The sequence below is a fragment of the Dermochelys coriacea genome, chromosome 6, assembly GCF_009764565.3.
Source record: "Dermochelys coriacea isolate rDerCor1 chromosome 6, rDerCor1.pri.v4, whole genome shotgun sequence".
NCBI classification, from domain to species: domain Eukaryota; kingdom Metazoa; phylum Chordata; order Testudines; family Dermochelyidae; genus Dermochelys; species Dermochelys coriacea.
Window position 1 is genome coordinate 71,465,956 of NC_050073.1, and position 15,686 is coordinate 71,481,641.

The following is a 15,686-nucleotide window of genomic DNA, read 5'->3' on the forward strand; positions in this document are numbered from 1 at the left end:
TTCAGTGCTTTCAATAACTCAAGATATCAAAGCAATCATTAGGTTTTTAATCTATCTTTACTCCACAAAAATACTGAATATAACTAATAAAAAGAGAGCTTGTAAGTATTGCAAGACATTTACCTTTCTTTGAGAATTGTTCACCGACACATGTGCTGAAAAGCGTATCTGTCTTTACAGGTTCAACTCTGTTTTCCAAGTCTTGTTGACTTGCAAGTCGCCGGCCAATATTTTCAGATCCTTTACCAACTGGACATCCAGTTAAAATATTCTTAAGCAGAAGGGGGTGGGGGGGAGAAAAAACTAATCTTAATCTTTTTAAAAAGCTGAACATGAGGAAGTCATTTAGATCTTCATTTACTTTCTAGGCCTTTTCGATTTTGGATGTCTGCAATTCAGAAAATACTTTTCCAATTTGCAGCAACCTCTAAAAGTGAACTTCTTAAATACGAAATTAAAAAATGTTTAGTAAGTCAGACCTGGTTTTAGAGTTCTGGATACTGTACAGTATCCAGAACACTCTACACTTGTCCTTAAACATTAATTGGTCTGAAACTTGAAAAAATTTCAAATGGAGGTGCAGACCCCTTTGGAAATCTTAGGCTTAGTTCACAGACCATAGGCTGAAAACCACTGCCATAGAATAAGCTACAAGAAAGATGAATAGGATAGTAGAAGTGTACTTACCACATCTTTGCTGCTTTTTCCCAGACTAAATTTCAGACGTAATGACCTGCGAACCATTTCTTTTCGGCTAATCTTTGGAGAGAAGCAACCAGTTTTTCCTGATTCAACCCTGGTAAGTTGAATAATTGTTTTTAAAAAGTGCATGGAAAGATAAATTCAATATATATTCTTCTACTCTTTATTTTGAACTTTTAGTGCAAAAGGTGCTCTGCACTAGTGCTTCACAGAAAGAACTTTGATAAGCATAAATAAAATAAATTTCAAATACTAGAAAAAGGACCAATGAGGTTCTATTTAAAATATTATGTAAAAAGTTCTGACACTAATAAGGCGATGTTCAAGAAATTGAACAGGTACAAAGAGCAAATAATAATACCAAAAAACTCAAAGATTAGGGTCAAGCAATTAAAAAAATTAAATTAATCGCATTGTTAAACAATAGAATACCATTTATTTTAAATATTTTTGGATGTTTACGACATTTTCTAACATATTAATTCTAATTACAACACAGAATACAAAGTGTACAGTGCTCACTTTATATTTTTTATTACAAATATTTGTACTGGAAAAAAATGGATTTTTAATTCACCTCAAAAGTATTGTAATGCAATCTCTATCATGAAAGTTGAACTTACAAAATGTAGAATTATGTACAAATTATGCATTCAAAAATAAAAAATGTAAAACTTTAAAGTCTACAAGTCTACTCAGTCCTACTTTTTGGTCAGCCAATTGCTCAGACAAACAAGTTTGTTTACATTTGCAGGAGATAACACTGCCCACTTCTTGTTTACAACGTCACCTGAAAGTGAGGCGTTCACATGGCACTGTTGTAAGTGCCAGATTCGCTAAAGATTCATGTCCCTTGCAACACTGGCTACAAAAGTGCCATGCGAATGGCTAGTCTCACTTTCAGGTGACATTGTAAATAAGAAGCAGGCAGCAGTATCTCCCTGTCAACGTAAACAAACTTGCTTGTCTTAGCAATTGACAGAATAAGAAGTAGGACTGAAGGAACTTGTTTTACTCTGTTTTGTTTTTGAGTGCAGTTATGTAACCAAAAAAAACACAAAAACAAAAACTGCATTTGTAAGTTACACTTTCACGATAAAGAGATTGCACTTCAGTACTTGTATGAGGTGAACTGAAAAATACTATTTCTTTTGTTTATAATTTTTACAGTGCAAATGTTTGTAATCAAAAATAATATTAAGTGAGTACTATGCACTTTGTATTCCGTGTTGAAATCAATATTGAAAATGTAGAAAAACATCCAAAAATATTTATTAAATTTCAGTTGGTATTCTATTGTTATAAGTGCAATTAATCATGATTAATTTTTTTAATCCTGGTTAACTGACAGCCCTAATCTTGATTCCCAAGAAAGGAATTAACATTTGTATGCTTTAGAAATCCATGATTTAGAAATGGATGAGACTGAAGTATGATGTACTGAAAATACAGAAACAGAGGGATGGATATTATAAAGGGGTCAGGATCCACCAAGAACTGAAATAAGCTATTAAGGCATAAACAATTCCTTGAAAATGGACAGTTTAAAAAAAACAAAACTAAACTAAAAAAAATTTTTTTTAAACGCTTCCAGTATCCCCAAAGAATCAGTTTCTTTAAAATGCTAAAAAGTAAAAAGCTAATATTTAGTCCAGTTTAACTTGAATTATGACAAGAGAAAGGAACTTGCTTGATTTAATTATGTGTGTGTCCGTACATGCATGCTTTAGTCCATGTTCATTTCAAAACAAAACCCAAATGTAATGGCAGTTTGGTATGGACACTTCGCCACTAAGATCTGGACAGATCATCAATTCACTTTATATGTGGCAAGACACGATCCTTTCAATATAAAAGCTTCTAAATAAATCAATAAAATAATGTTGAGATTGTCTTTATCCATAAGACAGTAAAGGGCAATCCTTTTTCATTTTGCTTTTCAATTCACTTTTAACAGTGTGCACTCATAGCTTCTGTGAATTAAAGACAAGCTACCTGTACATTTTTTTACTTGCAATTCTTTTACTTCTTCGATTTCCTGTACTTGACAGATGCTTTTCACTGGTGACTGAAGGAGACAGTGAACTCCGAGATGTCTCGAGAGAGACACAAGGGCTTGCTTCAAATTGAGCTACAGGAACAAAAAAAAGTCACATGTACATGATAAGAATACACCACCTAAACAAGAACGAGTTTGTTAAAATAGAAACCTCTAATGCCACTTCTATTTTCTTTTAAAGCAAGTGTCTTATTTTCACCTTAACCATTAGCAACTAAGTTTAAAAAAAAAAAACAAAAACACCCACACACATAAAAAACTCATTTGTTCAGCAGTGTTCTTGAGAGAACTGACAAAAACAATTAATTCTGTTTGTTTGTAGTCTTACATAAAAGAAGAGGGGGAATTCACCATACCCCAAAACAACCTTTGTTTTGACACCAAGAGGTGGGAGAACATATATGCTGCTGGTTTCACATCTTAAGTTATTTCCATACAGATTAGTTAGAAGATCATTGATCAAAAGTTGTCAATATCAAAATTAAATTTAAGTTTTTGTTTTAAGATCAACAGTGTCTCTTTTCATTTTTAATCTTTGACAACACTAGATCAAGTATAAGTTCTTAAAACTCTCTTCTGGCTAAGTGTTGTAGAAGTATAACAATAAAGGATATGATGTTTTATCCATCAGCCTGCACAGAAAGCTGAGCTGTGAGGCTAGCATTTTCTAAAACATTAGTACTTATCATACCTGCTGTGAAGTATAGATTAAGTAAAGAATCTTCACTATTTATGTTAACACTTAGTGCCCACTGAGTGAAGATTCTTTAAACACTTAGTGGGCAACAAGTGCTTTCCAAACATTAAAGGAGGACTGTTCCTGCTCTGTAAGATCACAACACAATGACAAAGAGGTTAGAAGAAGAACAGGAATAGGTAGTTTATATATGTAATTCAACTCAGTTTGCAATAAGCAGGCTAATAAGAATGGATCTTTATTAAAGACTTAAATATAGCCAGGATAGTGGTCTTGCAGATAAACTCAGAAATTGTAACATGCAATGACACAGAATAAGGCAGAGGTGATTGAGAGAGAAAACTGACAAACCTGGAACAACAAGCCCGGCAACACAGGCAGTATGGAGGAGATGAGGTCAATACAAGCGTGACAAGGAAAGAAAGTAGGGTGGGGCAAATTTAGGCAGAGCTTTGAAGATGAGGACAAGGTTAAATTTGAAGCAATAGAGAATAGGGAGCCAGTGGAAGGATTCAGAAGGAAGATTACTTTAGCAGCTGAATTTTGTATGATGTAAAAGGACAACACTGTGTTTAGGAGACCACGGCAATATACTAGGCAAAATATGGAGAGATTTGACTATGACCTAGATCAGGGATTGGCAACCTTTGGCACACGGCTCATCAGGGAAATCTGCTGGCGGGGCAGGACGGTTTGTTTACCTTCAGCATCCGCAGGTTTGGCTGATCAGAGCTCCCACTAGCTGCGGTTTGCCGTTCCAAGCCAATGGGGGCTGGGGGAAGCGGTGCGGGCCAAGGGATGTGCTAGCCACTGCTTCCTGAAGCCCCCATTGACCTGGAACGGCAAACTACGGCTAGTGGGAGCTGCAATCGGCTGAACCTGTGGATGCTAAAAGGTAAACAAACCATCCCAGCCCGCCAATGGATTTCCCTGACACTGCGTGCCAAAGGTTGCTGATCCCTCACCTAGATATATGGTATAAGGAGAGAAAAATTAAAAAAAAACGAAAACAAAACAAACAAAAAAAAAAACACCCTTCAGACTGCAGGAGTGACTAATGGGAAAGATGGTCATTTTGTGACTAGTGAAACACAGAAGGCTGGGGAGAAAAGAAAAGGAATTCTATTTTGGCCATTTCAGGTAAATTTTCAGAGTGTCTAAGTCTTGAGGTCCTCGACTTTCATTGGTTGCTTTTGAAAATTTACCTTTCAAGCTTTAACAAGATGTTCGAGAGGAGCTGCTACGGAGAAGCCTAAATGCAGAATTGGATGGATAGAGACAAGTCAGTTATGGATACATAGATTTCAGAGAGTTATCAGCACAGATCGTAGCTGAAACAATGTGACCTGATAAGATCTCCCACAGACAGGGTGCAAAGCGCAAGGAACGAAGGTAATTAAATTGTTATTTGAGTACAATTGCTCTTCTATGAACTACCCACTAAGAGCAATATAGATTTCAAGGCATTAACAACAGCACAACCTGAAAGCCTTCAAGCTACAATGTAAGTCACTGTACCTGATGCTGGTGTTGAGGCGCTGGTAAAAAAGCTACTTGAGAGCAATTCGAAAGCAAAATTATGCTTCAGGGACCGCCTTTTCTTGCTAGAGAAGCCTTGAGAAGAATCAGTTGGAAGTTTACGCTTGGTGCTTGGAGTAAGAATCAATGGAGTCACTGATGGAAAGACTACAATTAATAAAGCTGTATCTGCAATAAGTGCTTAAAGTTGAGAGCTTACGAAGATACAAACAATATAGTATTTAAGTCAGCTTTAATATAGTATAAACAATATAGTATTTAAGTCAGTTTCTCCAGAAGCAGTTATTCTAAACTGAACCAAAACGCATGCATTTTAAAACAGGCATGGCACTCAAATAGCTTTAATAAATTTTGCATAGGAAAGTAAAAAAAATTAATATGACAAGAAAATATAGGTGGGAAGAGTTTTAGCTGCATTCTTCATTGCAAGAAAACAAACAGTTACCTTTTGCAAGTTTATAAGCTGACAAAGCAAAGCAAGATAAATATATTTGAATTGAAGCATAAATTCATTCTCTAATACTCAACATGGCTGCGTGCTCCCTACTGTATTCAAGCCTTGGTTTTCATTAGATAAAAGCAGATTAATTTCTAATCCTAGAACTGATCAGTGCTAGCAGCTCTAAGACTAAATGCAGTATCCTCACTGAAAATGTAACTATATTCAATTTTGACCAGAAACTTTGTTTAGAAACTCATATCCCTTTGAAATAAAACTAAATTCACTTTAGTTTCAGCCTTACTAGAATATAGTCCACAAATCTAAAGATACTGCATGAGGCTCTATTTAGTGCAAACAAACACTAAATACCTACCATTTCTGTCTCGCTGAGGTGTAGTGGAGGGTGTTCTGTTAGATTTAAGTTTATTCAATGCTCCACTAACAATATCTGAAATGCAAGACATACCAAGCAATCAAGCTTTAATATTGACTTGTCTTGCTCTATTTTTTAAAAGAGGTATTATTTTATGTGAAAGGGGCACCATCGACGACAAAGAAATCAGTAGTCTCCTTGATGTTTTAAAACATTTTTAAAAGGAAAATATGGGCAGCATTATCTCCTGTAAATGCAAACAAATTCGGTTGTCTTAACAACTGGCTGAACAAGAAATAGGATTGAGTGGACTTGTAGGCTCTACAGTTTTGCATTGTTTTATTTTTGAGTGCAATTACGTAACAACAACAACAAAAATCTACATTTGTAAGTTGTACTTTTGCAAAAAAAGATTGCACAACAGTTCTTGACTGAGGTAAACTGAAAAATAGTTTCTTTACCATTTTTACATTGCAAATATTTGTAATCAAAAATATAAAGTGAGCAGTGTATACTTCGTATTCTGTGCTGTAACTGAAATCAATATATTTGAAAATGTAGAAAAAATCCAAAAATATTGAAATGTATTAAATTGGTTTTCTATTGTTTAACAATGCGATTAAAACTGCAATTAATCACGATTTTTTTTTTGCGTTAATTGTGTGAGCTAACTGTGATTAATGGACAGCACTAATATATAAAGTGTGTGTGTGTGTGTGTGTATATAAAAAAACATATATATACATACACAAACACACACGTAACCATGATTATTATTAACACTCACCTACCCTAATAAATTAACAGCCATCTATCAAGGATTTTTTGGAAATAATAAAATTCTACCTACTATGCATGGAAAAGGACTAGTAGACCCTTCCATTCAAATGACTTTATCAACAGGTTTAATTGGGGAGCATTTCAGAGGTATCAGTGCATCTTCAAATAGTTTGCAGACTGATTTAACTAAACTGACTTAGAAATCAATGTGATTAAAATTGGTCCAATATTTATGAGTGCTTAAATCAATTTAGGTTAATTTGTTGAATAGAAGGGACTACTAGTCCATTCTCATCGTTGTTTCAGATCTTCCAAGTAATGTAATAGATTGAGGCCAATATGCTGATTAGAAGATTAATTTTTAAAAAGTGATCAGCGAAGTTTGGGAAAGAGTTAAATTCTTTACACATGTGCTGGTTAAAATGGGAAACAAAATACAGACAGTCTGCAGTAAATGCAATGTGTCAATTTAGAATTCAGTAGGCATTTTTAGAGTAGGGAAGTCATATGATACTGTTTAAGGAGTTTTTTTATTGCCAAGAGTACATAAACATACCTATTCCTATTTTAATATTCGATAGGCTTTCATGAACTAAATTATCAATTTCTCTAAGCAATCAAATCTAACCTAGACAATGAATGTGATTGTTTAGGTTTGTAGATCCCATACCATGTATTCATTTTGCAAGCTACCTGAACGCCTCACGTGAGCAACACGAGACAATAAGTATCTCATAGCCAACATATTCTGTCAAGTTTGATAGCTTCATAAAATATATAGTCTGGAGAGAAAGATCCTGTGTGTGTAATTTTGTGACTTTAGTGCTCATGAAAGCAAGCAACTAAAAATCACAGGCTAGCTATAAAGCCAGGTTTAACATGAATAAGCTTTTTCTCAGAACAGTGCTCTGCCAGATCATTTGTGTTCCAATTTACAATACCAGAGTTATTCCAGTCCTGGCCCTCTCGAACAAAAATGCCAACTGTGTCAGAGGTTGTGTGGTCATTTTATGTGAAAAACTCACTCACTAAAGAGTGGGAAGACACCTCAAAACCATTTTCATTTGCAACTCAAAATAGGATTTGAAACCAGGTCTCCAGAGGCTAAAACATTATCCTGCCACACACAGCCTGAAAGAAAATAACCTTTTTGGTCAGAATGAAGAGGACATGCAAAAGAAATGTTATGGCATGACTGCACAACCTAGTAGTTTTTACATCAATAATTATGAAATGTTAAGACATTTATAACAGGTTTCACAAAGTTGGAAAACTTCACCATTTTCAACCTGAGCGTAGCAAACTTCACAGCCAGTTCATACAGCAGTCTGTGATGCTTAGGTAGAAGGGGGTCCTCTTGAGATGCATGGATTTAGTTTTCTACATAGTCCTAAAGACACAGTCGAGTCTATTTTCATATTTACTCATTGAACTGTAGTCAGTCAAATTTTCAGTACATGTACTCACCCCCAACACTTCGTCTTCTCCTTCTCTTACACTGACTAGGAGATTCACTTTCTTCATAGCCTTTCAGTGAAGGAGTAGAATCAAGAGCATCAATACCTAACATAGCAGGTATTTTTTCCAGGATAAATTCCGGTACACGTCCTGAATTAGATGTTTATAGAATTTTTAAAAAAATGGAAACTATGGTAATATAAACATATTTGTATTTAATATAAATAAATGCATAGTCATTTCAACAAATGCTATTCAGTTGTCATCTTACCAATATCTGCTGCATGATCAATAAGTGTTTGCACAACAGCAGCCTGCAAACGAAGCTTTTTTTCTGTGTTAACTGACATCTTTTCATTATCACTTGAGTGCAAGAGGTTTGGGGCAAAAATCACTGCCAGATTACTGCTATCCATTTTGTTCTCATTGGATCTTATTAAAAAGAAAGAAAAGATAAGAGCTTGCAAATATCAGTTTTGTCTTTACATTCTCTCTTGATCAGAACATAAGCAGTGGGGATAGAGAAGACAGGCTAATGCAAATGTTTAGTTGAAGTGGAAGACACACACTAAGATTTAAGGGCATATTCAAGACACTTACACCACATGGCTTATACATGCTATTTAGCTTAAGAGTTTCCACAGCTGATCAGTTTTCACAAGAGTAAGAGGATCATCCAGATGGGGGTAATCCCATATTAGTTGCTCTTTTGGAAAAGAAGAGATGGAAATATGGCAGCCAGAAAACTGAAATAGGAGTCAAGTTCCTGGTACATGAAGACTCTATGACATACACTCCAAAAAGTCAGGAGATTACGTAATGCTTACATTATTACTGGTAAATGAATGTCATTAAGAATATTTATAGTCCTAATACTGAGCAGAGAAAATTACAGCACTTCTCTGTTTTTAAGACATATTATAGGAATTCTCAGAGTTGGTTACAAGTACCACACCTATATTTCTCTACTTACCTTAGGGACACATTTCTGAGAAAGTTGAAAAAGTATCGCAAAGTATCTATTGCTCTGTCAGTCACAAGACAGGAAAGCAGTATTGTGGCAGTGTTCTTCTCCTCATTTTCTAGGTGCTGAGCCTTGAAAAGAGCTTCCTGCAGATCAATTGGAAGGATCGGCTCTGGTAACTCTCTAAAGAACTGTTTAAGAAGCCCTGCAACGTCACATGGCAGTGCTGCAGGTAGGCAGTTTTCACCTTGATCGAGTTGATTCTGAAATGGTTCATAACTAGCATAAGTTGAGGCCTTCAAAAGTGATTTATTAGATGTCTTATCTTTACCAGTTTGTAGTCTTAACATTAGAGCCCTACCAAAATTCACATCCATGGAAAGACCGGCATTTCTCAAATTGGGGGTCCTGACTCAAAAGGGAGTTGCAGGGGTGGGGAGTGGCAAGGTTATTTTAGAGGGGTCGCAGTATTGCCACCCTTACTTCTGCACTGACTTTAGAGCTGGGTGGCTGGAGAGCGGAGGCTGCTGGACAGGTCCCTAGCTCGAAAGGCAGAATCCCGACAAGTGCAGTGCAGAAGTAAGGGTGGCAATACCTACCATGCCATCCTTCTGCACTGCTACTGGTGGCAGCGCTGCCTTCAGAGCTGGGCTCCCAGCCAGCAGCTGCCACTCTCCAGCTGCTCAACTCTGAAGGCAGCGCCACTGTCAGCAACAGTGAAGAAGTAAGGGTAGCAGTAAAGCAACACCCCCAACAATAAATTCAGAAGACACTCCCCACACACACACACACACACCCTTTCTGGGTCAGGACTCCTATAATTACAACACTGAAATTTCAGATTTCAATAGCTAAAATCATGAAATTTATGATTTTTAAATTTCTATGGCCATGAAATCGACCAAAATGGACCCTGAATTTGGTAGGGCCCTACTTATCATACACAAGGAGTTACATGCCCTAATCCCCTAGCCACACAGCAGACAAGATACTGTGTTTTATCTCAGATTGTCCCAGTTTTAATTCTCCATTTTTTTTCATATAAGCATAATACCTGGTGATGAATCATAGTCAGAGATACTTTTTATTTATTATTTCTGGATTTATAGTTTCTCCCCAGCCTACCTTGCTGTGGGAGAAAGCTACCAAGTTTAAGTTCCCATGATATCTAAAAACAAACTTTTTTTGTTATTCTCGTGTCCTTTCTCACACACTCCAGAAAGCTGAAAAAATAGTTTTTTGGTTGTTTCAATAACTATACACAAAGGACTGAAATTTGTCTTCTGGAGGGAGGTGAAGATGGTCCAGTGACTAGTGATCAGAAAGCTTATCAAAACTACTCCCAGCACAAAACATGATTGCTTCTAAAGAGAAAAGGAGTACTTGTGGCACCTTAGAGACTAGAATTTATTAGAATTGTTTATTAGAATTATTGGAAATCTCTCCTCTGTATTTTCCACCAAATGCATCTGATGAAGTGAGCTGTAGCTCACGAAAGCTTATGCTCTAATAAATTTGTTAGTCTCTAAGGTGCCACAAGTACTCCTTTTCTTTTTGCGAATACAGACTAACACGGCTGCTACTCTGAAACCTGCTTCTAAAGAGAATCAGAAAGTTAGACATATAGACACTTAAGTGAAATGTAGCTCAAGTCCAATACAATCACTCTTAATAAATACATACATACCTTTAACGTTTTTAAACGAACAAAAGATCCAGATTTCCTGAAGAGTCCTTCAGTGTGAACGTGCTCTTCTAAATATTCGCAAGCATCAACAAGAAAGCTGAGGAAAGAAAGTCACAGTATGTTTTATATCTTTGCACTGTTCAATTTTCCTGTGACAAATAATGTCACAGAAAATATTATTTTAGAAAACGTTTGCTTTCTCCAATCACAATAAGAAACTGAAAGCAAATGCAAGTGAGTGACAACCTTATGGGGTTCCTGTCTGTTTTCCAACCTCTCTTTCCAAGAAAGAATTCCCTTCCCCTGAGAAGCCTGACCAGTCCCAGAAAAGCAATTGTGGAATGCCTCTCTATTTTGAAAAATATTTTTTGTTGGAGGAAGAGAAAAATGTGTCACTCAAAATTAAAGCATCCAATAATGTAGACAGCCCCAAAGTAAGTATGGTTCCAGTTTAAAAACACACAATCTTTACTTACCTTGGAATACTTCCATACTCTGGTACAACAGACTGAGGTAATGAATGAAGCAATATTCCAAAGACTTTGCCCTAAAATGCAAAACTCAATTAATGTTGCTCAAACAGCTATGAAAATTTTACCAGGGTAATACTGCAGAAATATAGACAAATACATAGAGCACAACACAAGAATTGAAGAGAAAGCCAAAACTTTTGGATAAGAATTGATGTCATACTAATTGTAAAAGGGACCCTGCCACCTTTAAAAAGATACTTACTTGTAAAAAAAAAAAAAAAAAAAAAAAAAAAAAAAAAAAAAAAAAAAAGTAAACAGTAAATACATTTCAGATAACATGAAAATTACCATAACAAAGATTAGAATACTCCCTATTTTCCAAGTTTGCTTATTTTGCCCATTTTATACCACTTTATCTACAGTCAGCTTCCCCATGTCCCGCATGAAACCATGAAAGTTAGCAGGTATACTAAGGGGCTGATGTAGCATCTAAAGTCATTTTCCAAACAGACTGGGTTCTTTTTACAACGCATATTTTAATTGCTGTTAAAAAGCAGCCATTTTTACCCAAGATAGTCATTGCCATTGAGGGATGATCAACCTCAATCCTGTAATGGAACACCCTAACACATTTATCATTTGCATTCACAAAACAATGATAGGTCTCTACTGCTTGTGGCTCAGTGGCAAGGCTCTAGGTTCCCATAATGAAATTAATTATAAGAACTCATGAAATATTTAAAGTAGCTTTAAAATAAAAGCAGTTTTGGCATAATCTATGGGGCAAGTGAAAACAATTCTAAAACAATTTGTGCACCAGTCTTATGGATTATAAATATATTTTATATATTGCACTTTCAAAAATATACATTAAACTCCTAATCCTGGTCAGTTTCTCTCCAAGGACAGCAGTGTTTGGAAAAGAAGCCAGCCTTTGGTGTGGAGGCAGTAGGCCAAGTATGTTGACTGTCACTTTTCTGGGAAAAGAGAGGCAGCTGTAAAGAGGCTTATCCAGGACTCTTTGCCTGAGACATAGGTGGGAATGTACAGCCTACAGGGTGGAGGAGGAAATCCTTTTGGCACCAAGAAACCACTTCCCTCCACTCCCCAGGGAGCCGAGCCAAACCAGCCCAGAAGGAGGCTATTCCAACTCATGCTGACCAGGGATCAGCTGTGTGTATTGTGTTCCAATTCCCATCAAGGTGCTTGTGGAGCAAGGCAAGCAAGGCTGGCACAAAGCAAATGTCAGGGAAATACTCAGCTTCATGCTGCATCAGCAGCACAAAGTCACCTCAGCAAGACCCAGGATTTGGGTCCCTTGCATGCTTTCTAATTAAATATAGTTAGGGCCCTACCAAACGCATGGTCCATTTTAGTCAATTTCATGGTCATAGAATTTTAAAAATAGTAAATTTCATGATTTCAACTATTTAAATCTGAAATTTTATAGTGCTGTAATTGTAGGGGTCCTGACCCAAAAAGGAGTTATGGGGGAGGGGGGTCGCAGTACTACTACCCTTACTTTTGTGCTGCTGCTGGCAGTGGCGCTGTCTTCATAGCTGGGCAGTGGGAGAACAGCAGCTGCTGGCCAAGAGCCCAGCTCTGAAGGCAGAGCCACTGCCACCAGCAGCACAGAAGTAAGGATGGCATGGTATAGTACTGCCACCTTTTCTGCACTACTGCTGGCGGGGCGCTGCCTTCAGAGCTGGGTGCCCGGCCAACAGTCGCCACTCTCCGGCCTCCCAGCTCTGAAGGCAGTGCCAAAGTAAGGGTGGCAATACCACGACTACCCTAAAATAACTTTGAGACCCCCCCTCAAATTCCTTTTGGCTCAGGATCCCCCAGTTTGAGAAACCCTGGTCTCCCCCCCCATAAAATCTGTATAGTATAGGGTAAAAGAACACAAAAGACCAGATTTCACGGAGGAGACCAGATTTCACCATCTGTGATGTGTTTTTCATGGCCATGAATTTGGCAGGGCCTTAAATATAGTTAACAGGCATTTGAGTAATCACTGAATGTTGTGCTTTGACTTCCTTAGTCCCGCACAAGCTGACATCTTACAGTGTTACCTGCATTATATCTTTATGCTGACCTACATATTGAAAGAAAGGAATTGCTTTCTTTTAAAATATATTCAGAGTATCTAGATTTTTAGAGTAAATCTATTTCTATTTTAGACACTGGAGAGTAGCATTTGGTATCGAATAATAGAATATCCTGAGGATGTACTTCTGAAGAGTCAATAACAATAAACTACATTAGAATTCAGCCCAAACACTTTAAAGTTCACTTTCAGGTTATACTGAAGTGTACTCAAAGTGCAAGAACATTTATTGTATTTAATATTAAGAAACTGAACAGTCATTAGGCAAAGAAAAGCTTCTCAATCCTGGAGTACAGAGAAACAAATAATTGTAAAAGAAACACAGTGATGGGTAATTGCACAGCGTCTATTTACTGGGATTAGATGAGACAAATGGCAGAAAATTTCATTTAGAATCAGAGAGGATAAAGCACCTAAAATACAAAAAGTGCTTACCAAATTGGCAATATACAACAGCACCTTTGGCACACTTGGCATCACAGAGGAAATGTTAAATACTGTGGAAGCAAGCACTAATTTAAGAGTGCAGTTCCTCTTTCAAGGTCTTTCTGCCTTGCAACATGCAGAGATCCTAGGAGGGAATATCAGCATTTACACACCCATCACTTTACCAAATCAAACTGACCGACTGCTGCAGTAACCAGTTCAGGGAATGGGAAAACCCACTTATTATACCTCTCCAGATGCAAGCATTAAAAAAGTTTATACCTTGAAGCACATAATCACTCTGTTTCGCCACTACAGCCCTGTTTATACAGCACCAAGAATGGTTAGGGTTATCACTTCTGAAATCCAAAAAACCCAGCACTTCCCTTCCCCCACAAAGCAAGCCTACCATAACCCCAACCCCGAGGCCAGCGCACCTTCAACAATCACTTATAGTAGCTAGTGAGATAACATATATAGATAAGCTTGATAACATCACAATAACAGAATTGTTTTATCAGCACATTTTGAGTCTTTGTAGTCGTTTCATTTAGCCAGCTGTCACTGAATGTGCAGTTTCTGATGTGAGCTCCCCTCCCCAGGAGATGTAATAGGATCACATGCACCATTGCCCTGATCTTCCATTATTTAATATGCCTCCCACCTCTCTTCGCTCTCGCATGACCCAAACCCTCTCTCAAACACGAGTGTTGTGCTTTCCTGTTGGTGGGCAGACAGCTGCTGTATATTCAACAGTTTTGATTTGTTATTGCTTAAACTGCAGAAGTGGGAACACTGCAGCATGTTTCGCCGGACCCAAAAGCTTTTAACGTTAGATATCCCAGCGTATTGTGATAATGATGCACATCTTTAGACCTACATAAAAGAAAACCTGACCAATTTCATTATTTTTCTGGCAACTAGCAAATCCATTAAAAAAAAAAAAAAAACCACCCAGCCAGGTGAGTGAAATACCCGCCAGATGATAATCCTAATTGGAGCACAAGACTGGTCACCAACATCTCAGGGCCCCAGCTGCTGCCCAGGGTGTCCCCAGGCTCGCAGGCGGCTGCCCCCCGGCCACAGCCCCTAGCGGAGCACCCCCTTACCTCTACGGCCGCCGCTCCAGGCTGCTTCCCCGCCGCCCCTCGGCAGCTCCCACTCTTCACCTTGATCCCATACGCGGCCCGCAGCTGCTGCAGCACCGCCAGGCGCACCACGGCGCGGTCGCGCCCCGTCATCCCGGCTCCGCCGAGCCTCGCGTCCCCCTCTGCTCCTGCTCCTGCTCCTGCTCCGGCCTCTCACCCCCTCGCCGCCATCCCGACCTGCTCACACCGCCCCCCTGGGCATACCGTCCCCGACCCTTCACAGCCCCATCCCCGCCTCCCTACGCGTCTCAAACACAGCGCTCAGCCCCGGCGCCGCCTCTGATTGGCCCGTTCAAATCTCAGGTCCTCACCGCTCAACGGCCGACCATGCGCGTCCTGAGAGGTGCCTGAGTCCGCCTCTCCGCTGGGCCCGGCGCCGCGGCAGGGAACGACTGCGGAGCCCCCTCCTGAAACTCCCAGAAATGCGGCGTTCCCCGCGCGGGCCGCTAGGTCCGAAGGAAGTGCGGTTATCTTCAGGCGATCGCCGGAGCTACCTAAAGCTCCATCGCCCTAGCCACAGGAGCGGCGGGCTACGGCAGCCGGTAGAGGCCGCTGTTGGGGAAGTGGTAGAGACACAAGCTTCGCACTGAGACAGCCGGAAATTGCAGCCCCCTCCCGGAAACCGCCCCGCCTCCCCAGCCAGGTCCTGGCCCGCCGAGGCCGGAGGGCCCCGCAGGAGTGGGCGGAGCGAGCCCGGCTTCCGAGCAGCCGCTAGGGACAGCGCCGGCGCCCGGGTGCGTGGGGCGGCCTGCTGCGAATCGCCGCCGCAGCAACCGGGCCGCGGGGTGTTAGGCGAAGGAGGATAAATGGGGTGTCTGCGCCCGGAGCCCG

General features: G+C 39.2%; 1 protein-coding gene across 4 annotated transcripts in view; it reads right to left on the minus strand.

The window, feature by feature from the left end:
- Positions 1-15,392, minus strand: part of LOC119857438 (neuroendocrine protein 7B2) — an 84,475-nt gene extending 69,083 nt beyond the window's left edge. The window contains exons 1-11 of one of the 4 annotated variants that reach the window (XM_043516424.1): positions 15,167-15,392; positions 11,178-11,248; positions 10,702-10,798; positions 9,024-9,277; positions 8,322-8,482; positions 8,060-8,200; positions 5,813-5,887; positions 4,977-5,132; positions 2,698-2,833; positions 688-796; positions 124-271 (exon numbers count right to left, since the gene is read on the minus strand). In XM_043516424.1, the coding sequence (XP_043372359.1) occupies positions 124-271; positions 688-796; positions 2,698-2,833; positions 4,977-5,132; positions 5,813-5,887; positions 8,060-8,200; positions 8,322-8,466 (910 nt within the window). In that variant the 5' untranslated portion in view covers positions 8,467-8,482; positions 9,024-9,277; positions 10,702-10,798; positions 11,178-11,248; positions 15,167-15,392. Of the gene's footprint in view, positions 1-123; positions 272-687; positions 797-2,697; positions 2,834-4,976; positions 5,133-5,812; positions 5,888-8,059; positions 8,201-8,321; positions 8,483-9,023; positions 9,278-10,701; positions 10,799-11,177; positions 11,249-13,716; positions 13,894-14,816; positions 15,141-15,166 lie in introns of those variants that run through there. The other 3 variants (XM_038406374.2, XM_043516423.1, XM_038406375.2) reach the window with 3 other exon arrangements.
- Positions 15,393-15,686: the final 294 nt, after the last annotated feature.